The sequence below is a fragment of the Dipodomys merriami genome, unplaced genomic scaffold, assembly GCF_024711535.1.
Source record: "Dipodomys merriami isolate MVZ:Mamm:240054 unplaced genomic scaffold, mDipMer1.0.p SCAF_136, whole genome shotgun sequence".
NCBI classification, from domain to species: Eukaryota; Metazoa; Chordata; class Mammalia; order Rodentia; family Heteromyidae; genus Dipodomys; species Dipodomys merriami.
In genome coordinates this window covers 2,547,273-2,575,036 of record NW_027202671.1, presented here as the reverse complement: position 1 = coordinate 2,575,036, position 27,764 = coordinate 2,547,273, and the positions used below count along the sequence as shown (strand labels likewise).

Below are 27,764 nucleotides of genomic sequence, written 5' to 3'. Positions count from 1 at the left end.
GAGTCCATGGAGTTCTTTAAATATAAGATCATGTCATCTGCAAAAAGGGACAGTTTTGCTTCATCTTTCCCTATTTGGATCCCCATTATGTTTGCATCTTTTCTTATTGCTCTAGCTAGGCATTCTAATACTAAATTGAAGCTGAATGGAGAGAGTGGACATCCTTGTCTCATTCCTATTTAGAGAAAATGGCTTTAGCTTTTTGCCATTAAGTATAACGCTGGCTGTAAGTTTGTCATACACAGCCTTTATTACATTGAGCAATGTTCCATGAATTCCTAGTTTCTCCAGATCTTTCATCATAAAGGGGTGTTGGATCTTCTCAAATGTTTCTTATACATCTATTGATATAATCATGTTTTTTTTATCCTTGCTCTTGTTGATGCAATGAATTATATCAATTAATTTATTTGTATATATTGAACCAGATTTGCATCCCACAAATGAATCCTGTTTGATCATGATGTACAATTTTTTGGCGACTTTTTGAAATCAATTGGCCAGAATTTTGTAGAGAAGTTTTGCATCCATGTTCATCAAAGGCATTGGCATATAGTTCTCTTTCTTTGATGAGTCACTGTCTGGTTTTGAAACGAGGGTTATGATGGCATCATAGAAAGAGTTTAGTAGGGAACTTTCACGTGCAATTTCATTGGCGAGTTGGAGGAGTGTTGGTTTAAGTTCTGCTTTGAAGGCCTTGTAGAATTCAGCAGTGAACCCATTTGTCTGGGTTTTTCTTAGATGGCAGGTATCTTACTGCCGTTTCTATTTTGATGCTTGCTATGGGTCTGTTAAGTTGGTTTAAATCATGGTTCTAGTCTAGTGACACTATGTTGAATAGTATTGAATAGCACAGCTACTTTTGTTCACCCTTTGTCCTTCCATTTCTGTGCCTCCATTTACCATCCCAAATACAGATAAATGAACAAAGAATAAAAAGGAAAAGCAACAAAGAAACAAACAAAGAAACCTCTTGTTTCTGTTTCCTGGGGTTCAATTTGATAAATATTATTTCATACGTTCAGAGACACATAAGGATTGCACCTTTGTATTCTTCTCCTAAGAATATGGTCCCTTGGTCTCACTGTGTGTGAATGCCTAACATCCTGTATAATTTAACATGCTTCAGCATACATTAGGTTTAGCTTCCACATATGAGAAAAAACATGTGCTGTTTGTCTCTCTGAGCTTGGCCTACCTCTCTCTACATGATTTGTTCTATGTCCATTCATTTCCCTGTAAATAACATAATATTAATTTTTCTTAAGACTGTGCAAAATCCCCTTGTATATATGTGCCACATATTTTGGATCTACGTATCTATTGTAGGACATCAGGTCTGTTTCTATTACTGGGCTATTGTGGATAGTGCAGCAATGAACATGGATGTATAAGTAATTTTATGGTATTCTGGCTTGTGATGTTCTGGGTAGATGCCAGGAATGGTGTAGCTGGATTGTAGGAACTCTAAGTTTTCAGTAACCTTCAGAATGCTGTCCAGACTGGTTGTACTAGTCCACATTCTCACCAACCCTGCAATAGAGTTTTTTATCCCCACATGCCCACCAACATTTGAATTCATGATTTTGGCCAATCTAACTGGGGTGAGATGGAATCTAACAGTTGTTTTGGTTTGCATTTCCTTTATGACCATGATTGATGACTATTTCTTCAGGTGATTATTTGCTATTGTTACATCTTCTCCTGAGAAGTTCTTCCTTAGCTACTTTTCCCATATAGTTATTGGTTTATTAGCTTTGGGAAGGGTTGGTTCCTTGAACTATTTGTGCATTTCACTTCCAGCGTTTTGGTGGTTAATTTGAGATAAAAGTCTCCCATACTTTTCTGATGAGGCCAGCTTTAAATCACAATCCTCAGATCTCAGCCTCCTAAATGGCCAGGATTACAGATGTGAACCACTGATAGCTGGCTTTTGAAATGGTATTAAGTGACACTGGCTTCTGTTCATTGTTGAATTTAGATTCATATATGGATTAAAATAAATATGTATGTACATGAATATATATTCTAAATTTATATCAGGTTCATTAGAGGTTCATCAATTTAGAGAACTTGTTGTGTTCTCTGCTTCAGACTTTATTAGTGACCTTTGATATATATAAGAGTAGTAAAGAACATTGGAAAACAATCCATAACTGGGGCTGTGAGTGCCATGGAGTAACAAGCTTGCAATATAACTTTGCTGTGCATGAGCTTCCCCAATGCCTACCAATTTTATAGAGAGTTAAGAACTTAATCACTGTTAGATCTGGGGTTTTGGTGGGGGAGGGTTGAAGATAATTCAGCTAGTCGACTTGAAGCTGACACCAGCTATTACAAACACCATAGTGCTGAATAAGCAATTCACTACCTAAAGGAAGATCATAGGAAATATGCAATGCTAATTGTAACTCCTCAGTATTTTCACAATAAAAAGGTTAATCTAAAAAACAAAAAGAAAGAATCTTCAATTAACATTTCTTAATTTAAAATAATTCAAGTAGACACAAACATTAGACAGGTATTGATAACACAATCAATATAACAGGTACCTTTGGCATATACCAAATTGTTCCTCTACATGAACTGTAAACATTTTTCTTTCAAGTACTTGTTGCAAACTAACCAAATGGGACATTTTTTAGGTAATGAAAGAAAATTTCAAATTCCATCAATAGGAGTGATATGAACAAAATCGCTGAACACAATGGGAAATACATTTCAATTAAAAGTAAAACATTACCCTTTAGGAAATATTTCAAAATGTTTTACAGATATTTGTATATATTGAGTATCTGTGGCAAAAAAAACATTCATAAAAAACATTCAAGCCCAAGTATCAGCACACACACACACACACACACACACACACACACACACACACACACACACGCTCACACACAAACACAAACATTTTTTGTTAAAGCATTACTAAAAAATGGTATAGCTTATTACATAGATAACAATACTGAGAGAAAAGAAAAAATAAAACCAACTAAAGCTACAATAAACATGGTTGTGTTGGTGGCTTTTGTGCAAACTGGTTTCTGGTCATTTGGATAAATGCCCACAGGTAGGATTGCTGGGTCATAGGGAAGTTCTATGTTTAGTCTTTGAGGAACCTCCATACTGCTTTCCAGGGTAGTTGAACCAAGAACAGTGTAGTAGCTTTCTCCACTAGCATGTTATTACTAATGCTCTTGATAATGGCCATTTTAACTGAGGTGAGGTGGAATCTCAATGTTGTTTTGACATTTCTCCCTTTGTCAATTGGTCAGCATTGTTTACCATAGCTAAGACATGGAATCAACCCTGATGCCTCTCAGTGGATTTTTGGACCAATAAAATTGCATATATACATACATACACACACACATACACACACACAAATGGAAATCTATAATTCCATAAGAAAGAATGAAATTATCCCATTCATAAGGAAATAGAAACCTTTGGAAAAAAATCTATTATGGAACATAGGCTCCATGATTTCCCTCATTTGTAATAATTGGAATGTGCCTACAAATCTGCCAGTTAATCTAATGGATAGTAAAAGATTAAAAAATTGCAGTTGGACATTATTAGTTATACAGCACTCTAAATATTCACACAGTGAGAACAAGGAAGATATTCTTAGGAGAGGATCTCAAGGGCTCAATAGCTATGTGCATATAATCATATAAAATGATGTTTTTGAAATGAACTCCAAGAAATGGAAACAGGCAGTTTTTTTGTTTGTTTGTTTTTTGTTTGGGGTTGTTTTATTTATTTATTTAGTCAGTCGTGGGGTTTGAATTCTGAGCCTGGGCACTGTCCCTCAGCTCTTTAGCTCAAGGGTAGTGCTCTACTATTTGAGCCACAGTGCCTCTTCTGGTTTTCTGGTGGCTTATTGGAGATATGAGTCTCACAGACTTTCCTGTCCGGGCTGATTTTGAACCACTATCCTAAGATCTCAGCCTCATGAGTAGCTATGATTAAAGACATGAGCCACTGGTGCCCAGCTCAGGCAGTTTTTAATTGCACTGTTTTCAGTTATTGTTTTTCCTTCTGTTTACTCCCTTTTGTCACTGTTTTTGATTTCTGTACATTTTTGCTTGTATACAGGTTTGGGGAAAGGAAGGAGAACAACAAAAATAATGGGACAAAAGGTGAACCAATTCAGCAGTGATACTCACTGGATACTATGTTGGAAATGAACTATACAACTTGTGGTTTGGGGGTCAGAAGAGGGAAAAACTGGGAGAAAAATGATGGAGTAATGCTATTCAAAAAGAAATGTACTTATTACCTGACTTAGGTAACTATAACCCCTCTGTACATCAATATTACAATAAAATTTAAATTAAAGAAAAGAAAACAACTAAAGGATAAAAATGAAAGTTGATACTCAAGTGTAGAAATTTTTAGAAAGGGCACACTAAAAATACTTCTGGTATATATAGTTAAGAGAAAATAATCCACCTGAAATGTTAGAATACCTGGTAAGTTGGATGCTATTTAGGCTATTCCAGAAAACAAAGGTAAAAGTTATTTGCATCTTGGCCTCTGCCTCCGAGATTAGAAATAAGATGATATGTTTTGATTTACTAATGACTTAGCAAATGGCATATAGAAATGAGTGCATAGTCCATTCTCATCTCCCTCAAGAACGATGCATTGTTGATTTGTCCATAGACTGATGTGTTACCAGCTGAAAGACTTTAAAAGCATATGTCTCCAGTAATCAGATAAATAATTTAAATAAGTGCTATCAGACACCATTCACAATGCCTTAAATATCTAACATTGGTTTGTAAGCAGATTACTTCATAACAGGCTGAGACTCCTTAAAAAAATCCTCTGAAGATTTTGGAAACTTTTTCACCATCTCCATAGGCCAAAAGAGGAGAATCTCGGAATGGAAGCCTCAGGACAACATCCTGCCTTGTCTAAAGAGTTGCCATTGCATTGCATTTTTGATCATTCCTACTAACACAGCTTTCTCTGTTTAGATGGTTTTGGAAGAACTACCAGTATGCTCTAGCCTTTCACTTTGCCATTGAGGAGATCAATAAGGACTCTCATCTACTCCCCAATCTATCCTTGGGTTATCATATCTACAATGCCTTTCACAATAATCGAAGAACCTTAGAAAACTCTCTGATGTGGCTGTCTGGGGGTAATGAGATTCTCCCTAACTACAAATGCACTATGCAAGACAAATCAGTTGCCATCATTGCAGGAACCACATCGGCATTCTCAGTTGAAACTGAAGCACTTTTAGAGCTCTACAAAACCCCACATGTAAGTGGATCATGAATTCTGGGTAGAATTGTTAAGATCTCCAACAATACTATTTCCTTGCATATAACCAAAGGGAAATGTAGTTGAGAAAACATATCCTATGAGGGTTAAAATCTGGCCTCTGTGAATAGCCTGGATTCTGAGATTATCAATAGTGGAAAGAGAGGACAGAGAAAGCAGTGGATGCTGAGAATCTCAACCAATATTGCTTTCTAGAGCCAAAGTATCCATTAGCTAACACTGACTGCTAGCATCTGTGTGGCTCAGAGAAAATGTCCACATCACAAAAAAATACCCATTCTAGGATGTAACTAGCTCACGTGTACCCTGACACTACTGATTGTCACATGGGGAGAGAATAACACCTGGACATCTGGTTTGTTTGGTAAAATACTGAGGGTCACCACAGTTCCAGTGACCCCTGGGAATGATAGAAACTCAGATCTACATGCTTTGTTTTGCCTGCTCCTTCTGTCCAAACTCTTGCTCATATCTACCCAAGTAGATCTCAAAAGCACTCCCAGTGAACTTTCCCCACTGAACTCTCCAGATCACAGGCTTTTCCCAGAGGATCAATAATAATGCTAATACTACCCTATGAGAGTTCATTTCTTTTTTTAGTGGTTATTTTTAATAAGTTGCATTTTTACAGTTGCATGAGCAAGGTAATGAGTGCATTTCTTATCAAGCATTGTTGCGTCCTCCTTTGTTTTTTCCCTAACATCCCTTCTCTCCCACCTCCACAACTATACTCCCCCTGCCCTGCCTAAATTGTAAAGTTGGTTTTTCAACCTAGTGTCTTGTACATCTCATTGTTACAATGGGTCAACCTGTATCTCTATTTAAACACTTTGTTTTTTTCCCTTCCCCTCCTCAAATTATACTGACATCAAATATAGTGAAAAAAGGGGTTATACCATGGGGAAGGAACATGCAAAGCAACAAAAAAAATCACATGGTACCTTATAAATAGGTTAGAAACAATAGCAAGAAAGAAAACATCTTTTGTGTCCCTATCTTGGGGTTCATTTTCCTTAACTTCATCTTTTCTGATCATATGTACATAGCTTTTGACCTTTTCTACTTGCCCCAGACATATACTAGTTATTGCAAATAAGGGAAACCATGGGACCTATGTTTCTTTCAGCCTGGCTCACTTCACTTATATAATTTTTTCCAAGACTTTCCATTTCCTAACAAATGGGGTGATGTCATTCCTTCTGATGTAGGCATAGAATTCCATTATATATATATATATATATATATATATATTATATATATATATATAATATATATATATATATATATATATATATATAACATTTTCCTGATCCATTCACCTACTGAAAGGCATCAGGGTTGGTTCCATATCTTAACTATGGTAAATAATGCTACAATAAACATAGTTGTGGTGGTAGTTTAGTATGATCTTGTTCGTGATCATTTGGGTAAATGGCCAAAAGTGGATTGCTGGGTCATAGAGGAGCTCTGTGTGGAGTCTTTTGAGGAACCTCCATGCTACTTGCCAAAGTGATTGAACAGAGAGTTCATTTCAAGAAAAAATTAATATTTCAAAAATTAGAGAGTGTAAGAATGACAATGCAGGATGTTATGAAAATAAATTAAAACTACCAAACAACTCATAGAATAAAAAGTTATTGATGTTTGTTTTTAATGATATTGACATACCAGCTTAATTGTGGAGATATGTCTCTACACTATACGCCACAGGGTCAATGAGGCAAATACCACTATCTTGGTAATAAGTCATTCCAAGTTGATGTCTTCTCATATTTCTACTGCAAGAGATGAGGAACCAATGAGATTTCACACATTTTCTTCCATGTGTTGCTCAGGAAACCAGAAATTTTTTTTTTTTTTTTTTTTTTTTTTTTTTTGTCGGTCGTGGGCTTGAACTCTGGGCCTGAGCGCTGTCCCTCAGCTCTTCAGCTCAAGGCGAGCGCTCTACCACTTGAGCTACAGCGCCACTTCCGGTTTTCTGGTGGTTTATTGGAGATAGGAGTTTCACGGTCTCTTCTGCCCGGGCTGGCTTTGAACCGCGATCCTCAGATCTCAGCCTCCTGAGTAGCTAGGATTACAGGCGTGAGCCACCAGCGCCCGGCCAGAAATATTTTTTTTGAAAACAATGGTACTGTGAAACGTGGTCTTCTGTGTGCTCAGAATGAGAGAAGCTGAAAATCTTTGCAGCAGCCCTTTCCTTACTGAAAAGTATTTTTTTTCAAATAATCCTTGTGCTTTTCTCCTCCAGGAGAGAAAACTCAGAATCCTTCTAAGCTCAGAATTGTATTTTTTCTTTCTTTATTCAGATTACATATGGACCTTTTGATCCCATGCTGAATGACAAAGACCAGTTTCCATCACTTTACCAGCTGGCTGCTAAAGACAACTTTCTTGCTCATGCAATGATCTCATTATTGCTTCATTTTGGTTGGACTTGGGTGTCCCTTTATATTTCTGATGACATGAAAGGGGAGCAATTCCTTCAGATTCTTAAAGCAGAGATGGTAAAGGAAAGTATTTGTGTGGCCCTAACAGAAAAGCTGCCTACCACTAGGACAATATATGTACCGAGAGAAATCACTTCCATGACTAGGATCAGAGTTTCATCTGCAAATGTTCATATACTGTATGGTGAAGTAGGGAGTCTCATAATCATTGACATTTTGGCAGAACACTTTTTAGTCATGGGAAAAGTGTGGATAATGACATCAAAGTGGGATATTGTTGTGTATGAGATGGACCACATGCTACACTCCTTCCATGGAAGTTTTTCACTGTCACCTCATAAGAAAGAAATTCCTGGCTTCAAACATTTTCTCAAGACAGTTAAGCCTTCCCAATACCCAGAGGATTTTTACTTTAGCATTTTGTGGCTTTATAGTTTTGATTGTCTTCCAGCTGTGTCACTTTTTGGAAAAGTTGGAGTCTGCCATCCAAATGCTTCCTTAGAGTTTATGCCAGGAAATATTGACATCATGAAGATATCTGACTCCAGCCATCACATCTATAATGCTGTCTACACAGTGGCCCATGTCCTTCATGAAATGCTTCTACAGAAAATAGAAATGGGATCTCCAGGAACTTCTGACCAGACTAAGGTTCTTCCCTGGCAGGTAAATCTTCTGCAACAAGACAGACATTGAGCACCCAATGACATATACAACCATTTCACTTAGGTACAACACTGTGATTATTTTACAACAGGCAAAGTATTTTCTTTTCACTAGTTATAGGGACATGTGTAATTTTTCACTGTATTTGAAGAATTCTGCTCCTAAGGATTTCCATTTTTAACTACTAAAATAAAAGTAAATCATAAAAGTAATTTCCATTTTAAGATAAAATGTTGTAAAATGCCCAACTACAACTCATAGTAAAGCAAAGGAAATTCAAAACATAATCAGATTTATATTTTGCTTTGGAATGAGTCCAATACCAAAAAATATAGAGACACAAATGACTGTATATATAATTCTAGGTATTTCAGACACAAACTATTTATGTGGTGGCTCATCCCCTACATGACCTACTTTTAGTAAAAGTAGCAATAGATTCTCTGAAATGTCCTGAAGTGACTATAGTAGATGAATAACTTAGGCATCCCAGTTCTCCCCAAACCTGCAATAATCACGGAAAAATAGCCTGTGTTCTCATTTTGCAATGCAAGGATACTAATGATCCATATACGTTTATGATAGTCAGCTGGGTTTGATAAGATTACAAGTGATTAAGAGTTCTTCAAGTGACTGAATAGTTAAACAAACATTGTCTAAACATTATAAGATTATTTCCCACAACTGTCTCAAAAAGTGAGAAAGTAAAATATGCTTTGTTAGAAACTTCATTGGATCCATATTTTTAAATATGTTTTTACTGTAAAAATAGTATACAGCACGGTTACAGTTACATGAGTAAGGTAATGAATACATTTCCTATCAAGCATTACCTCCTTCTTTGTTTTTCCCCTACCATCCCTTTCTTCCCCACCTCCCCAACTCCTTCCTTCCTCCCTACCACAAGTTGTAATTCATATGCCGCTTAGATGTTGAGGTTTTACCATCACCACAGCACAGTAAGCTACTAGAAGTCTTAAAACAAAGGAAAGCTTCTAAGAAGTTTCAAACAGTCTTAGTTTTCTATGATAACTCATGCCAATGCCACTCAGATGGCAAAATTATAGAACGTTTTCAATCTGGATTCACTTACTACCCTTACTGTTCTTCCTGAGAAAGAAGAAGAGGTCGTTTTCCTTTGACTAAGCAAATTTAACTCTCTGTCTTGAAATGTACTCCTCATTTGTAAATTATGTACCTCCTCCAGCTTCATCCATTTCTGAGGAAAATTCAGTTTACAAGCAGTGCTGGGGAACACATATCCTTAGATGAGAAGATAAACTCTGTTGTACAGTATGATGTTCAAAACATTGTGAATTTTCCTGCTGGTCTTGGGTTGATGATTAAAGTCGGAGAATTTGTCTGTAGGAGTCCATTTAATCAAGACTTGATCATCAAAAAGGAGATGATAGAATGGCCTATTGGATTCATACAGGTATGATTTCACTTCCGTATTGAGTTAATATGGAGGGAGCTAATTGGAGTCCTGAGATGAGATGAAATAGGATGTCTTTAACTTTGCACTAAATTCACCCTCTCCATCTTGACTTTGCTCTTGATTTTTCCATAATCTTGGCTAACACCTATAAAAATAGTAAGTCTGTAGAAGTAATTTTTATAAGTTTGAGTACATTTATTTAGGCAACAGTTAATAAAATATAACAATGTCAACAAATCGAGGTACAAATGAAAATATGCATAAATAAATATAAGCTTTCATATATCCTAAAACCTTTAATCACATGTGTTCAGTATCACTTTTATATTCTGATATATTATAAACATACTCTATATACATACAGTATGATTCTCATTTTTCTAAGGAATTTTTGGATACCACTTAGTTTTTTATACTTGTTCATATGTATTATATAGACCCTGGGTTAAATATCTCAGGAAATGTTGTAGATGATTCCTATTACAATTATTCCCTATATCTATAGCATGTTCTATTTTCTGCAAGAAAATGTCCCACCATGTCTTAAGAAATTCACACCTGGATTAATCACTATCTGTGATTTATAACTCTTTCTTAGTGTTATCCATTACTGTCAGTAGTGTCCCTGTTAATCATAAAGTTACTTTTGTACAGACTAAAGTCCTATTCTCAACTTTTAGTTAACTTTCCATTACTACAAACAAGCATATGAAAAATAAAATTAACTCTATAAAGATCAAAGACTTATACCACTCTCAGTTTTGAAGTTCTCCGTCCAAATTGAGTAGCCCAAATCTTTTCACCTCTGGTGACTTTAACACACCATGGAGGGACCAAAACCAGAGCAAACTAGTGATGACCAATGAAGAAAGAGAGAGGTAAAGAAAACAGATGAATCCAAAAATCCCCTTCACAGAGACATCCCCAATGACCTAAAAGACTTCTAATTAAATCTACCTTCTAATAATACTTCAATAACACCTCTCAAGAACACTTTGTGTATTTGTTTTTGTTGGATTTAGGTTATTTTTGCATTCTAAGTATATTTTAGATATGAGACCCTTGTCCGTTGTATGACTAGTGAAGATCTCCCAATCCATGGGCTTTCTATTGATCTTGCTAGCTATGTCCTTTACCAGGCAGAAACTGCATTTTCATTCAATCCCATTTGTCCAAGCTTTCTTTGACTTGTTGTGTTTCTGGGTCTTTTTAAGAAAATTTCAGCATGTGCCAAGGAGCCTTAGAGTTTCTCCTATTCCTTCCTATAATGTTTTCAGGGTGTCTGCTTTGACTTCAAGGTCTTTGATTCATTTAGAGTTGATTTTGGTGCGGGTTGATATAAGGATCTAGCTTTAGTTTTCTATGGGTTTTTAACCAATTTTGCCAGCACCATTTACCAAAGAGGCTGTCTTTCTTCCATTCTAATTTTTTAGCTCCCTTATCAAAGATTAGGTGGCTAAAGGTCTGTGGGTTCATTTCTGGGTCTTCAGTTCTATTCCATTGGTCTTCAAGTTTGTTCTTGTGCCAGTACCAAGCTATTTTGTAGTAGAGTTTGAAATTTGATATTGATATTCCTCCAGCACGGTTCTTTCTAATAATGATTGTTTTTGTTATTTGGGATCTTTTATTTTTCCATATGAATTTTTGGATTGCCTCTTCTATTTCATTGAAGAAAGAGGTTGGAATATTGATAGGTATCACACTGAATTTATAGGTAGCCTTTGGCAGTATTGCTATTTTCATATTAATCCTCCCGATCCAGGAGCATGGGAGGTTTTTCCACTTCCTAAGTTCTGCTTTTATTTACTTGTTTAAGATTTTAAAGTTTTCATCATAGAGGTCCTTCACTTCTTTAGTTAACTCCTAGGTATTTTATTTTTTGTGGGACTCTTACAAAAGGAGTTGCTTTCCTGATTTCAGCTGCGTTCATCTCATTGTTGACATACAGAAAAGTCATTGATTTTTGAGGGTTAATTTTATACCCTGCTGCTTTGCCCAAGTTTTATATTAGCTTGAGTAATTTGGGAGTGGAATCCATGGGATTCTTTAAATACAAGATCATGTCATCTGCAAAAAAGGGGAGTTTGCCTTCATCTTTCCCTATTTGTAGCCCCTTTATATTTGCATCTTTTCTTATTGCTGTAGCTAGGCATTCTGATACCAGATTGACACATAAATAAATGCTCAAATTCTCTAGCTATAAAAGAAATGCAAATCAAAACAACATTGAGATTCCACCTCACCCCAGTTAGAATGACTAGAATCAAGAAATCTAATAACAACAGATTCTGGAGATGATATGGTCAAAAGGAAACCTTACTGCATTGTTGGTGGGAGTGTAAATTTGTTCAATTACTATGGAAAGCAGCATGTAGGTTCTTCAGAAGACTACACATAGAGCTCCCCTATGACCCAGCAATCCTACTTTTGGGCATACAAGACCACACTAAAGATACCAGCACAACTATGTTTATCACAGCATTATTTACCATAGCTAGATATGGAACCAACCCAGATCAAGAAAATGTGATATATATATATATATATATATATATATACATATATATGTATATATATACATATATATATACATATATATATACATATATATATATATATATATATATCGGAATTCTATGCCTCCATCAGAAAGAATGACATCAGCCCATTTGTTAGGAAATGGAAAGACTAGAAAAATATTATATAAGTGAAGTAAGCCAGGCCCAAAGAAACATAGGTCCCATGGTTTCCCTTATTTGCAATAACTAGTATATGTCTGGGGAAAGTAGAAAAGGTCAAAAGCTATTACATATGATCAGAAAAGATGAAGTTAAGCAAAATGAACCCCAAGATAGGGACACAAGTGTTGTTTTCTTTCTTACTATTGTTTCTAACATATTTATGAGTTGATTTTTTTTGTTGTTTTGTATGTCCCTCCCCCACGGTATAACCCATGTTTTCACTGTATTTGATGTTGGTATAATTTGGGGAGGGGAAGGGAAAAAATTGTTTAAATAGGGATTCGGGGGACCCTCTGCAATAATGAAATGTACAAGATGCTATGTCAAAAAATTAACTTTACAACTTTGGTGGGGGGTGAGGATGGAGAGATGGGAGAGCAAGAATGGTAAGGGGAAACAAAGGAGGAGGCAAAATGCTTGATAAGAAATGTACTCATTACCTTGCTCATGTAATTACATTCCCTCTGTACAATATTTTCACAATAAAAAATTATTTAAAAATAATTTTTAAAAATGCAGAACCATGGTCAACATTTTTCTTTTGTCTCTCAGACTCCTCAATCTGTGTGTAGCCAGAGTTGTGGCCCAGGATTCTGGAAAATTCCACAGGAAGGAAGACCTGTATGCTGCTTCATTTGTAACCTTTGTCCAGAAGGATACATTTCCAATCTGACAGGTAAAAATCATAAGCCCACTCTAAAGTAATTCTTCCCCTTGTTTCTCACTAACAAGAAACCACAGATATTAGCAACTCTCTATTCATAATCCACCCATCCTCTCAATCCATTTTGCTTATTTATTTTTCACTTCTGGGTTTGAACTCAGGGCCTAGGTTCTCTCCCTAAGCGTCTTTGGCTCAAGGCTAATGTACAACTTAAGCCACAGCTCTACTTCTGAACTTTTTTTAAAAAATATGTTTTTATTGTAAAAATAGTGTACAGAGAGGTTACAGTTACACGAATAATGTAATGAGTACATTTCCTATTGAGCATTGTTACCTCCTCCTTTGTTTCTCTCCTACCATCCCTTCCCTCCCCACCTCCTTAACTCTTCACCCCCTCCCCCCCACAAGTAGTAAAGCTATGTATATATGACCATATAAGATGATGTTTAGTGAAATGAACCCCAAGACAGGGTCATAAGTGTTTTTTCTTCCTTGCTATTTTTTTAACTTACTTATAATGTATTATGTGATTTTTTTTGTTTCTTTTGTATGTTCTTCCTCCCTGGTATAACCCCTGTTTTCACTGTATTTATTTCTGGTGCCCTGAATCTTGTATATACACTTTTCTAATTTGGGGAGGGGAAAGGAAAAAACAAAATGCTTAAATAGAGATACAGGTTGATCCACTGTAACAAGACACTATGTTGACAACGAACTTCTGACCTTTTTCAAGTAGTTTACTCAAAATAAGTGTTTCATAGACTTACTTTCTGGGCTGGCTTCCAACTATGATCCTCAGACTTCAGCCCCCTGAAGAGCTAGGATTACAAGTATGTGCCACTGAAGCCTCATTATATATCCATTTCTAAGATAACCATTATGCACCTGTTAGGTAAAATGTTTTCTTGGGAATGACTCATAATATTAAGTTCAATTGTAGAACTGGTTCCATTGACCACATTTGTTCACCATGCAGAGCTGAGTACAAGTCTCAGTGTGATAGTTCACTATGGTAAATATACTCATGAAATGTAAGAGATATATAACCCTCACAGCTACCTGTAGGTTGTCAATAATAAGCACCGAGCATGTACTCCTAATTTGCCATATAAATATTTTATTATAATTTGGCCCATGTCCGAAATATAGTACAACATCTTAAGTCCAAATAATTAATATAAAATCCTGATATTTTAAATATTATGGTATAATAACCAAAAGCATAAATGCATGAGGACACATTATTTTAATAAATGGTGCTATCTAGTATCCCTAAAAGTAGTATTTACTCAAGATCTGTAAAGAGTTACATATCAAAATAAAATGTGTTATTGACAAACCAAAGTACTGGTAACCTATTAAAATTTACTTTGCTTTTCAAAATATAAAAAATGATGATTGGAATACCTGCATAAATACTATATAATTTTTGTCATTTTAGCAGTTGTAATCATTTGGTGAAAATTCTATCTTCAGGTATGTATAAATGAACAAAATAATACCCACCTTGTGTGTGAAAGACATGAATCACCTAACAATGTGTAGAACAACTGAGAGAAAGAAAAGGCTGTGGTGCCAATAGCTCATGCCTGTAACCCTAGCTACTCAGAAGATCTTCAGATCTCAGTCTGAAGCCTGCCTTGGTAGAAAAGTCTGTGAGACTCTCATGTCCAGTTAGCCACCAAAAAGCCAGAAGTTGTGCTTCAAGTGGTAAACTTGAACCAAAAAGCATACCATATTCCTAACCTGCCACTTGATAAAGGGTTAACAACCCAGGATTTGGGTTATACAGGAATAGGAAACTTGAAAATATAATCAATTCTTAATTTTTAAATTAAAACATCTATTATGAAAACAGTTAATTATGTCACCAGGCAACATGGCTCATACCTGTAATCCTACCTAGTAAGGAGGCTGAGATTAGGAGGATGGTAGTTCAAGAACAATCTGAAAAAAAGTTCCTGAGAGCCCATCTCAATCAATAAAAGCCTGAACATGATGGTGTATATCTGTTGTACCAGCTACACAAAAATGGAAAATAAGAAGACTGCTATCCAGACTGGCATAGGCAAAAAAATGAGAACCTACTCAAAAAAATAATAAATATTAGTGGGCATCAGGATAGGCTCAAGTAGTAGAGCATTTTTCTAGAAAGTTCAACATCCTGTGTTCAAATCCCAGTGCTGCCAAAGAAAATTAACACCAATTCAACCACATTCAAAACGAAAATATTTTTGATTCAACCAAACTAATTTCCATACTTATTTGGAAATATTCACAAGTATAGTCTCAAGAAGAAAGATATAGAGTATTGAAAAACACACTCTACTACATATCAAATTATATAAGAGGTAACAATGCTCAATAGGAAATGTACTCATTACCTTGCTCATGTAGCTGTAACCCCTCTGTACAGCATTTTAACAATAAAAATTACAAAAAAAAGAAATACAAACCAATACAAAGTTCAGAGGTCCCAAAAGGTTTAGAAATTTTAATTTCAATTATTTGGATAAATATTAGAAGTATGGCCTTAGAACAGTCATAATGAGAAAGAAAATGGGGAGAATAAAGGATTAGGATGAATACACATCCTGGGTAATACCACTGAGACATAGGTTAAGGAAATTGAGAACACCGAGATCCCAAAGATTCCTCTGGTATGGGTCTAGTATCATCTGTAGCTGAAGAATATAGAAACTCCCTCTAGGGTGTCTCAGAAAACATCACAAATGGTCTTTGTTTGCAATGACAATAGAGATGACCATTTTATTCAAAATGGCAACAAGGAAAATTTTGTTATATTCAAATACTGATTTATTTATTTTTTCCTCTCCAGATACAGTGCAATGTATTCAGTGTCCCACACATGAGTACCCAAGCAATGAGAAAAATCACTGCCTCCCAAAAGTCATAACCTTTCTGGCATTTGAGGATTCTGTGGGTATGGCTCTCACCTGCGCAGCTCTGGGCTTCTCGCTCATCACAGCTGCCATATTAGGAGTTTTTGTGAAGCACCGTGACACTCCCATAGTCAAAGCCAATAACCGCACTCTCAGCTACATCCTGCTCATCTCCCTCCTCCTGTGCTTCCTTTGCTCCTTGCTCTTCATTGGCCATCCTAACACAACCACCTGTACCCTCCAGCAAACCATGTTTGCACTTGTATTCACTATGGCAGTTTCCACCATTTTGGCGAAAACCATTACTGTCATACTTGCCTTCAAAGCTGTGAAACCAGGAAGAACAATGAGGTGGTTTCTGATCTCAGGAGCTTCTAACTCTATCATTCCCATTTGCTCCTTCATCCAACTTATTCTTTGTGGAATTTGGCTGGGAACTTTTCCTCCCTTTATTGACAAGGATGCACATATGGAACATGGCCACATCATCATCACCTGCAACACAGGCTCTGTCACTGCCTTCTACTCTGTCCTTGGATACCTGGGTTCCTTGGCCCTCACAAGCTTCATTGTGGCTTTCCTAGCCAGGAAGCTGCCTGACACATTCAATGAGGCCAAGTTCTTGACATTTAGCATGGTGGTGTTCTGTAGTGTCTGGCTCACTTTCCTCCCTGTCTACCAAAGTACCAAGGGGAAGATCATGGTGGCTGTGGAAGTCTTCTCCATCTTGGCCTCCAGTGCAGGACTCCTAGGCTGCATCTTTACCCCCAAGTGCTATATTATTCTTATAAGACCTGATAAAAACTCTTGGAAAGGTTCAAAGAACACAATAGCATCTAGAGAAAATAGACATACTGAGGGTCTAACTCATAAATCTTTATCACGTATTTGCCACTACTAAAACACCTCCAGTTTACATTTCAATATCGTAAGTAAAACCAATGTACCATTTTAGATCTACCTACTTGTTTTTAAGCTCCATCGTGTGGATCTCAAAAAGAATTGCATTAAGTAAGCCAGGCATAGAGAGGCAAAAGGTAAATGCTTTCTGTAGTATGTGGAAGTTAGACTTAAAATACAAACCTACATGATAACATATACAGGATTATATGCATAAATAAACAAATGAATTGACTAAAGGCCTGCGTACTTAGCGGATCAGTGCAAGAGTATAACTTGCTTTAAACAACTAATGAACCATTTAACCAAATGAATACCAAGAGATAAAGCACGTTTGGGTGGGAGGGCAACAAGATGGGTGTACACAAATGAAGGGAGGAAGGGTGAGTAAATATGTTCATTATATTCAACATATATTATGTAAAAGTCAAACTTGAGGATAGGTTTGGGAGGGGGAAAGTTGGGGGAAGAACAATTGAAAGGGTACAATTGATCAAGATACATTGTACTCAAAACCTGACTTCTGGAATTGAAACTCATTTGCATAACTACTAAATAAGAATAAATAAATATTTTAAAAGGAGAAGAGAAATATGAACTGTGTAAAACCAACATTAACTACTCATTAAGTTATTATGCAAATATGAATACTACCAACCTGATCTAGTGTTCGTGTTTGGATAATAGTTGTAGTTAATTCATCAAGGTAATGAAATTATATATGTTGAATTAATTTTAATTTTGTTAATATGTTGACTGACAGCTTTAAGTATGCATTTTGATAAAGTATACAATTTAGATATTCTGTCTTCCCTGGAGTCTCCTAGACCACGTTACCTTATCATTATATTGTATATAGAAATTTGTGATAAGTAAATTAACTAATTATCAAGTTAATGTTTATATATGTATGCTTTATTGACAATTGTCTTACTCATTATCCATCTATTTTGAAATCTTCCATTTTTTGAATTTTCAGCAAATTCAGTAAAACTTTTTCTAGAATACAAGAACAGATTTGCCTAGGGTAGAGTGTAATGATAGTTATTTTTAGAAAGTCAATGATTTCATCTTGGCAAAAACATCATGTTGAAGGAAAAGGTTGCTCTGAAGTATTAATTAAAAATGGAAGCTAGGTTTTACTGTTCTCTCCTGAAATACATATAAAGTTAAAATCATCTACACCTATGCCAGATCCAATCAGAAATTCTTTATCTCATTCCTGGATAATTTCAATGTATACATAAAACAAATTGTAAAAATCACATGCTGTAATAAGTTACTGGGATTTGTTTTGCCTTTGCTTGAACTTTTCTTCTTTTTAAATTACACCTGAGAGATAACTTTCTTCTTTTGAAGTGAAATTCATACAAAAAATATGAACCATCGTTTGTGTTTGTGCCAGTCCTGTAGCTTGAATTGAGGGCCTACCTGGGCATTGTCCCTGAGCTTTTGATCTCAAGACTAATGTTCTACTTCCAGTTTTTTTTTTTTGATAGTTAATTAGAGATTAGAGTTTCACAGCCTTTTTTGCCCAGGCTGGATTCATGAACCATTTTAATACAAAAACAAAAACAAGTGGCATCTATTACATTTACATTATGCAGAACACATTCATAAAGTTGTGTCCTCATTATTTCTATGCAGTTCCAAAATATTGTTATCACCTCATAGTCAAACTCTGTACCAATTAGTCAGGAACTAATCCTCTTTACCTCAGATTATACAAATATCTATCTCCTGTATTTCTAAGGATTTTCTTGATAAGTCATCAAAGTAAAATCATATAGTGATCTATTGTGTCTGCCATCTTTCATAGAGCAGCTATTGTGTTTTCATGACTGAATAACATTCCATTACATAACTGTTTTCCCATTCATGTAAAGATGGATATTTGGGTTTATTCCATCTTTTTTTCTTGTGACAGTATCTCTAATTATTTGTATACAAATATTTGTTTGGATACATTAAAGGGCTGGTGGGTTTTGTTTCTTTGTTTTTATTTTGTTTTGTGTTTTGGCAGTCATAGAGCTTGAACTCAGGGCTTGGGTGCTATCCCTGGACTTTAGTAGTCAAGGCTACTGCTCTACCACTTTAAGCCAAAACCCCACTTCCTGTTTGGGGGTGATTAATTGGAGATAAGAGTCTCTTGGACTTTTCTGCCCAGTCTGGCTTTGAAATGTGATCCTCAGTTCTCAACCTCCTGAATCGCTAGGATTACATGTTTGAGCCACCAGGGCATGACTGGATACAAGATTTTGTTTGTTTTGTTTTGTTTAGTTTTGGTTGGTTGTGGGGCCTGAACTCTGGGCCTGGGTACTGTCCCTTAGCTCTTCAGCTCAAGGCTAGCACTCTACCATTTGTGCCACAGTGCCACTTCTGGCTTTTTCTGTTTATGTGGTGCTGAAGAATCAAACCCAGGGCTTAATGTATGCAAGCAAGCACTCTACCAGTGAGCCACCCTCCCAGCCCCGAGGATATGAACTTTTTATTCTTCTCTGTTTAGAGCACGGTGAGGAAGGTCTGGTCCTGTGGAAATTCTGTCAGGGTTTCTTTCTTTTTTTTTTTTTTTTTTTTGGTTGGTCGCCTGAACTCTGGGACTGCGGACTGTCCCTCAGCTCTTCAGCTCAAGACTACAGCCCTACCACTTGTGCCACTGTGCCACTTCTGGCTTTTTCTAATTATGTAGTGCTGAGAAATTGAGCCCAGGGCCTCATGCATGTGAGGCAAGCACTCTACCACCGAGCCAACTTCCCAGCCAAATTCTGTCAGGTTCTGAAGAAGCACTGAAGTTTCTCCCAAGGCAGCTGTTTCATTACACATTCACACACACACACACACACACACACACACACACACACACACACACACACACACACACACACAGAACACTATTAAAATACATTTATAAAACAGTTGGCAAACATGAAATAGATGTGGATGTGGATGGGCTATGTAGTATATCTTTGTTTGTAAATAATACATAGTAAATGTTAGATCATGGGAATATCTGGCCTTAAATTGACTTTCAAATGTTATAGACCAGTAAGGAAACAATTTTGCACTCTACATATAACATTTCTGTGGGTGAAAAGTGTTTCTTTTTTTAAAAAAATTATTCCAGGATGTTCAAAATCTCCAAATAACCAGCAGAAACCTGGAACCAGAGCTTCCAGTGATAGAACACCAATAATGAGCAAAAAATCTGGGTGAGAGTATAAGGCCTAGAGTTCAAACCTCAGTAGTGACACAAAAGAAAAAAGAAACAGAATTAAAACAAACTGCAACTTGATCGGACTTCAAGCTGTCTCGGACTCTTTTAGCTTGGACATTGAGAGCCCCAAGAAATACATCATAGACTAGGAACCTGAGAACCTACCTGGTACCTGGCCCTAAACTGCTAACGCTTTAACTCTGCAGATGACAGTAGGGCTTTCTACTGGAGATTAACACAAGTTAGTTCATTTGTGTCAATATAAATTTTTCTGTTATACTTGAGATTTAAAATCAAACAGAAATAACACTTTGTAATCTAAACTGTACTATTGACTCCCCTGTAGTGCCAAGATAATTATTTTACAATTCACCACAATTATTCTTTCATATTTTTATCCTCCCATCTTTGAATTTTATTTACTTTCTTTTTTATATACTAAATTAGAAGTTGAAATTATGGCTTTGAGAAATGCAAACTAAAACAACATTGAAATTCCACCTCACGCCAGTTAGAATCACCATTATGAAGAAAATTAAAATTAACAGATGTTAGCAGGGATGTGACCAAAAGGCAACACTACTACATTGTTGGTACAGTGTACACTTGGTCAGCCACTCTGGAAAGCATTATAGAAGTTCCTCAAAACACTAAACATAAATCTTCTCTAAGGCCCAGCAATCCCATTCCTATCTATCCAATAGACCACAAACAAGGTCTTCCTGAAGCAACCAGTACAATAATGTTCACTGCAGTATTGTTTACCATCACCAACAGAGTCAATTCCATATCCATATGGAATCAACCCAGATGCCCCTCATAAGATGAATGGACCAAGAAAATGTTTCATATATCATCAATGGAATTCTATGCTTTCATTAGAAAGAATGATGTAATACCATTCATAAGGAAATGGATAGACTTGGGAAAAATTATATTATGCAAAGCAAGCCAGACCTAGAGAAATATAAGTTTCATGGTTTCCTTCATTTGGAGTATTTAGAGAGTGACTATAAATCTACAAGTAAACACAATGGACAGTAAAATTTGACTTGAAAATGTTAAATTAAACAGGACTCTAACATTCACACAGTGAAACCAAACCATATATTCATAGGGGAGGACCACAAAGCCTCAACAGCTATGTGCATATGATCATATATAATGATGTGTCTCAAACATGAACTCCAAGAAAGGGATACAAGAGGTTAGTTGTTATATTGCTTTTTGTTTTCTCCTTTGTCACTGTTTTTAAAATTATAAAGATTCTGTACAGAGGGGTTACAGTTACATGAGTAAGGTAATGAGTACATTTCTTGTTACACAATATTACCCACTCCTTTGTTGTTCTCCCACTATTCCTTCCCTCCCCCACTACTCCCCCCTCCCAAAGCTGTAAAGTTCATTTGCAACATAGTGTCTTGTGAGTATCATTGTTGCAATGGGTCATCCTTTGTCCTTCTTTCGGCATTTTGTTATTCCCCATCCCTTCCCCAAATCAGATAATTGTATATACAAGATGGACCAGAATCAAAGACAGTGATTGCCAGGTATAAACCAATGGAAAAAGAAAACTGAAATAAAATAAGGAAAGAAGAATAGATACAGTAAATTGGAAACCTGGGCATTTATCCAAATGAGCATAAGCTAGGCCACACTGAAGCTACCAGCACAACCATGTTTGTTGCAACATTATTTACCATAGCTAAGATATGGAACTAACCCAGATGCCCTCAATAGGTGAATGGATCAAGAAAATGTGATATATATACACCATGGAATTTTATGTTTCTATCAGAAAAAAAATGGTGTTGCCTTTTTTGTAAGGAAATGGAAAAACTTGGGGAAAAAATCATATTAAGTGAAGTTAGCCAGACCCAAAGAAACATATGCTCTATGGTTTCCCTCATTTGCAATAATTAGTATATGCCTAGGATAGTCCTAGCAGAGAATCATAATAGCTCAATAGCTATATACATATGACCATACAAAAAGATGCTAATTGAAATGAACTCCAAGACATGGAAAAAGCGGGCCTTTATTTTGGTAGTTGACCTTGTTGTCACTGTTTTTGATTCCTGTATCTTTTTTCTTAAATGTAAGTTTGTTTGGGGAGGGTAAGAGAGAGCATAGAAATAATGAGACTAAGGATGAAGAGATGCACTGATTCATAGACATTATGTTGAAAATGAACTATATTACTTGTTAAAAGTGAACTGTACAACTTGTGGGAGAAGGGGCTCAGAAGAGAAAAAATTGTGGAGAGAAGACGTAACAGAACAATGTGCAAAAAGACATGCAAGAAAGGAAATTCAAATGTTCATGATATTCAACAAAAATGAACACACAAATTACCAGCTCCTCTGGGACAAAGCAAAGGCAGTACTCAGAGGCAAGTTTATAGCTCTGAGTTCCTACATCAACAAATAGGAAAGACCTGAAACCAACAATTTAATGAGACATCTGAACCTCCTTGAAAAGGAGCAGGAAGGAAAACCCCAATCCATTTACTGGATTTAGAATTTTAAAAAATAGAATCAACAAAAATAGTTGGTTCTTCAAAAAGCTTAACAAAATTGACTAACCCTAACAAATCTTAACAGAAAAAGAAGAGAACACACCCAAATAAACTCAGAGATGAGAATGGAATATCACTACAAAAACAACCAAGATTCAAAACATTGTAAGGGAATACTTCTCAAAACTTTATGCTAGTAAGTTTGAGAATCTGGAAGAAATGGACAACTTCCTAGCAAATATCCATATGTCAAAACTAAACCAAGATGATTTAAACCAACTTAACAGACTCATATCAAGCATTGAAATAAAAAGAGTAATAGGAGACCTCCCATCTAAGAAAAGCCCGGCCCTGACAGATTTACAGCGGAAATCTACAAAGCCTTCATAGCAAAACTCACGCCAATGCTCCTCTGAATCTTCAATGAAATTGAAAGAGAATGTTCACTACCGAACTCATTCTATGAAGCCATCATAATGCTTATCCCAAAAAAACACAGGGAAACACAAAGAGAATTATAGACCCATTTCTTTGATGAACATTAATGCAAAACTTCATAACAAAAAATGTTTTATTGTGAACATACTGTACAGAGGAGTTACATATGGGGGTAGCGGGGGGAGGATGGATAGGGATGGGAAGGGGAAACAAAGGAGGAGGCTACAATGCTTGATAAGGAATGTACTCGTTATCTTACCCATGTAATTGTAACCCCTCTGTTCAGTATTTTCACAATAAAAAAATGAATAAAAATTAAAAAAAAACAATTACATGGGCAAGATAATGAGTACATTTCTTTTCAAGCATTGTAGCCTCCTCCTTTGTTTCCTCTTCCCACCGCTTCCCCCACCCTTCCCAAAGCTGCCGCCACTTTCAACATAAAAACTTGTACATCTCATTGTTGCAATGGGTCCACCTGTATCCTTATTTAAATGATTTGTTTCTTCCATTCCCCTCCACAAATTATACCAACATCAAATACAGTGAAAGCATGCGTTATACCGTGGGGGAGGGTCATACAAAGCAACACAGAAATAATCTTATAAATGAAAGAAAAAAAAACATTTGAATACATATCTAAGGATTCATTTCTCTAACACCAACTTATCTGACCATTTCTGCTTGACTCAGACATAGACTAGTTAGTACAAATAAGGGAAACCATGGGACCTATGTTTCTTTGGGCCTGGCTTACTTGACTTAATATAACTGTTTCCAAGTCTTTCCATTTCTTAACAAATGGGGCAATGTCATTCTTTCTGATGGAGGCATAGAATTCCATTGTGTATATAGCACCTTTTCTTGATCCATTCATCTACTGAGGGGCATCTGGGTTGGTACCATATCTTAGCTATGGTAAATAATACTACAATAAAGATCGTTGTGGTAGCAGCTTTAGTGCCGTCTTGTTTGTGATCATTTGGGTAAAGGCCCGAAAGTGGGATTGCTGGGTTATAGGGGAGCTCTATGTGGAGTCTTTTGAGGAACCTCCATACTGCTTTCCAAAGTGGTTGAACAAGTTTACACTCTCACCAAGAATGCAGTAAGGTTCCTTTCCGTCCACATCCCCTCCAGCATCTGCTGTTTTTAGAATTCTTGATTTTAGCCATTCTAACTGGAGTAAGGTGGTATCTCAAGGTTGTTTTGATTTGCATTTCTTTTATGGCTAGGGAGGTTAAGCATTTCTTCATGTGTCTATTGGCCATCCTTCTTTCCTCTTAAGAGAAGTTTCTCTTTAAGTCTTTCGCCCACTTATTTATTGGGCAGTTGTTTCTTTGAAGATTTGTTGTTGGATGTAATTTTTTGAGTTCCAAGTATATTTTAGATATGACATCCGTGTCAGTTGTATGGCTAGTGAAGATCTCCCAATCCGTGGGCTTTCTTTTGATCCTGCTAGCTATGTCCTTTGCCATGCAGAAGCTCTGCAACTTCATGCAATCCCATTTGTCCAACCTTTCTTTGATTTGTTGTGTTTCCGGGTCTCTATTCAGAAAATTTCAGCCTTTGCCAAGGAGACCTAGGGTTTCTCCTGTTCCATCCTGTAATGTTTTCAGAGGGTCTGCTTTGACTCTGAGGTCTTTGATCCATTTGGAGTTGATTCTGGTGCAGGGTGATATATAAGGATCTAGCTTTAGTTTTCTACAAGTAGTTAAGCAATTTTGCCAACACCATTTACTGAAGAGGCTGTCTATCTTCCATTCTATTTTTTTACCTCCCTTATCAAAGATTAGATGGCTATATGTCTGTAGGTTCATTTCTGGGTTTTCAATTCTATTCCATTGGTTCTGAGGGCTTTTCTTGTGCCAGTACCAAGATGTTTTGATTACTATGGCTTTATAGTAGAGTTTGAAATTTGGTATTGATATTCCTCCAGCACTGTTCTTTCCTTTGAGGAGCGTTTTTGCTATTAGGGGTCTTTTATTGTTCCATATGAATTTTTGGATTGCCTATTCTATTTCCTTGAAGAATGAGTTTGGAATTTTGATAGGTATCGCATTGAATTTGTAGAAAGCCTTGGGAAGTATTGCCCATTTTCTCGATGTTAATCTTTCCAGACCCAGAGGATGGGAGTTTTTCCCATTTTATAAGTTCTGTGTTGATTTCCTTTTTCAAGTTTTTAAAGTTTTCATCATAGAGATCCTTCACTTTTTTAAATTTAATTTTATTTTATTTGTGAACATAATGTACAGAGGAGTTACAATTACATGGGCAGGATAATGCGTACATTTCTTACCAAGCATTGCAGGCTCCTCCTTTGTTTACCCTTCACATCCTTTCCCAGCCTCCCCCCTCCCCCTATCCCAATCCTATTCCTTCACCCGCTAACCCCCTCCCCCACCGACGTTGTAAAGCTCGTTATGGACATACAACTTGTACTTCTCATTGTTGCAAACAGGTCCACCTGTATCCTTATAGAAATGGTTTTTTCCCATCTCCTCCACAAGTTATACTGAAATCAAATATAGTGAAAGCAGGGGTTATACTGTGGGGGAGGGACATACAAAGCAACAAAGAGATAATCTTATAAATGCGTTAGAAACACATGCATGAAAGAAAAAAAACATTAAAATACACATCTAAGGGTTCATTTTCCTGACATCACATTATCTGACCTTTTCCGCTTGACTCATACCTATACTAGATATTACAAATAAGGGAAACCATGGGACCTATGTTGCTTTGGGCCTGGCTTACTTCACTTAATATAATTTTTTCCAAGTTTTTCCATTTCCTAACAAATGGGGCAATGTCATTCTTTCTGATGGAGGCATAGAATTCCATTGTGTATATATACCACATTTTCTTGATCCATTCATCTACTCAGGGGCATCTGGGTTGGTTCCAAAACTTAGCTATGGTAAATAATGCTGCAATAAACATAGTTGTGCTGGTAGCTTTAGTGTGGTCTTGTTTGTAAACATTTGGGTAAATGCCCAAAAGTGGGGTTGCTGGGTCATAGGGGAGTTCTATGTGAAGTCTTTTGAGGAACCTCCATACTGCTTTCCAAAGTGGTTGAACAAGTTTACATTCCCACCAACAATGAAGTAAGGTTCCTTTCTGTCCACATCCCCTCCAGCATCTGTTGTTGTTAGAGTTCTTGATTTTTGCCGTTCTAACTGGAGTGAGGTGATATCTCAATGTTGTTTTGATTTGCATTTCTTTTATGGCTAGGGATATTGAACATTTCTTCATGTGTCTATTAGCCATCCTTCTTTCTTCTTCAGAGAAGTTTCTCTTTAAGTCTTTCGCCCACTTATTTATTGGGCAGTTGTTTCTTTGAGGATTTGTTGTTGGGGGGTTTAATTTTTTGAGTTCCAAGTATATTTTAGATATGAGAACCTTGTCGGTTGTATGGCTAGTAAAGATCTTCTCCCAATCCGTGGTTTTTCTATTGATCTTGCTAGCTATGTCATTTGCCATGCAGAAGCTCTGCAACTTTATGCAATCCCATTTGTCCAACTTTTCTTTGATTTGTTGTGCTTCCGGGTCTCTATTCAGAAAATTTTGGCCTGAGCCAAGGAGTCCTAGGGTTTCTCCTATTCCATCCTGTAATGTTTTCAGAGTGTCTGCTTTGACTTCGAGGTCTTTGATCCATTTGGAGTTGATTCTGGTGCAGGGAGATATATAAGGATCTAGCTTAAGTTTTCTACATGTAGTTAACCAATTTTGCCAGCACCATTTACTGAAGAGGTTGTCTTTCTTCCATTCTATTGTTTTAGCTCCCTTATCGAAGATTAGATGGCTATAGGTCTGTAGGTTAATTTCTGGGTTTTCAATTCTATTCCATTGGTCCTGAGGTCTGTTCTTATGCCAAGACCAAGCTGTTTTGTTTACTATGGATTTATAGTAGAGTTTGAAGTTTGGTATTGCTATTCCTCCAGCAGTGTTCATTCCGTTGAGGAGCGTTTTTGCTATTCGGGGTCTTTTATTGTTCCATATGAATTTTTGGATTGCCTCTTCTATTTCCTTGAAAAATGAGTTTGGAATTTTGATAGGAATTGCGTTGAATTTGTAGATAGCCTTGGGAAGAATTGCCATTTTCATGATGTTAATCTTTCCAATCCAGGAGCATGGGAGGTTTTGCCATTTTTTAAGTTCTGTGTTGATTTCCTTTTTTAAGATTTTAAAGATTTCATCATAGAGGTCATTCACTTCTTTAGTTAAGTTAATTCCTAGGTATTTTATTTTTTTGTGGGGCTATTTCACATGGAGTTGCTTTCCTAATTTCAGCCACACTTTTCTCATTGTTGGCATAGAGAAAAACCATTGCTTTTGGGGGGTTAATTTTATAACTTGCTACTTTGCCAAAGTTTTGAATCAGCTTGAGGAATTTGGGAGTGGAATGTATGGGATTCTTTAAATACAAGATCATGTCATCTGCAAAGAGGGAGAGTTTTAATTCTCCTTTCCCTATTTGGATCCCCTTTATGTCTGTATCTTGTCTTATTGCTGTAGCTAGGTATTCTAA

The 27,764-nt window shown here is 36.4% G+C and overlaps 1 protein-coding gene across 1 annotated transcript in view; it reads left to right on the top strand.

The window, feature by feature from the left end:
* The window catches only part of LOC138825194 (vomeronasal type-2 receptor 116-like), a 63,756-nt gene that overhangs the window by 20,357 nt on the left and 15,635 nt on the right, over positions 1-27,764 (top strand). The window contains exons 5-10 of the mRNA XM_070019577.1: positions 4,992-5,283; positions 7,611-8,417; positions 9,625-9,852; positions 13,149-13,272; positions 16,100-17,047; positions 20,188-20,272. Coding sequence (XP_069875678.1) covers positions 4,992-5,283; positions 7,611-8,417; positions 9,625-9,852; positions 13,149-13,272; positions 16,100-17,047; positions 20,188-20,272 — 2,484 coding nt within the window. The remainder of the gene's footprint in view (positions 1-4,991; positions 5,284-7,610; positions 8,418-9,624; positions 9,853-13,148; positions 13,273-16,099; positions 17,048-20,187; positions 20,273-27,764) is intronic.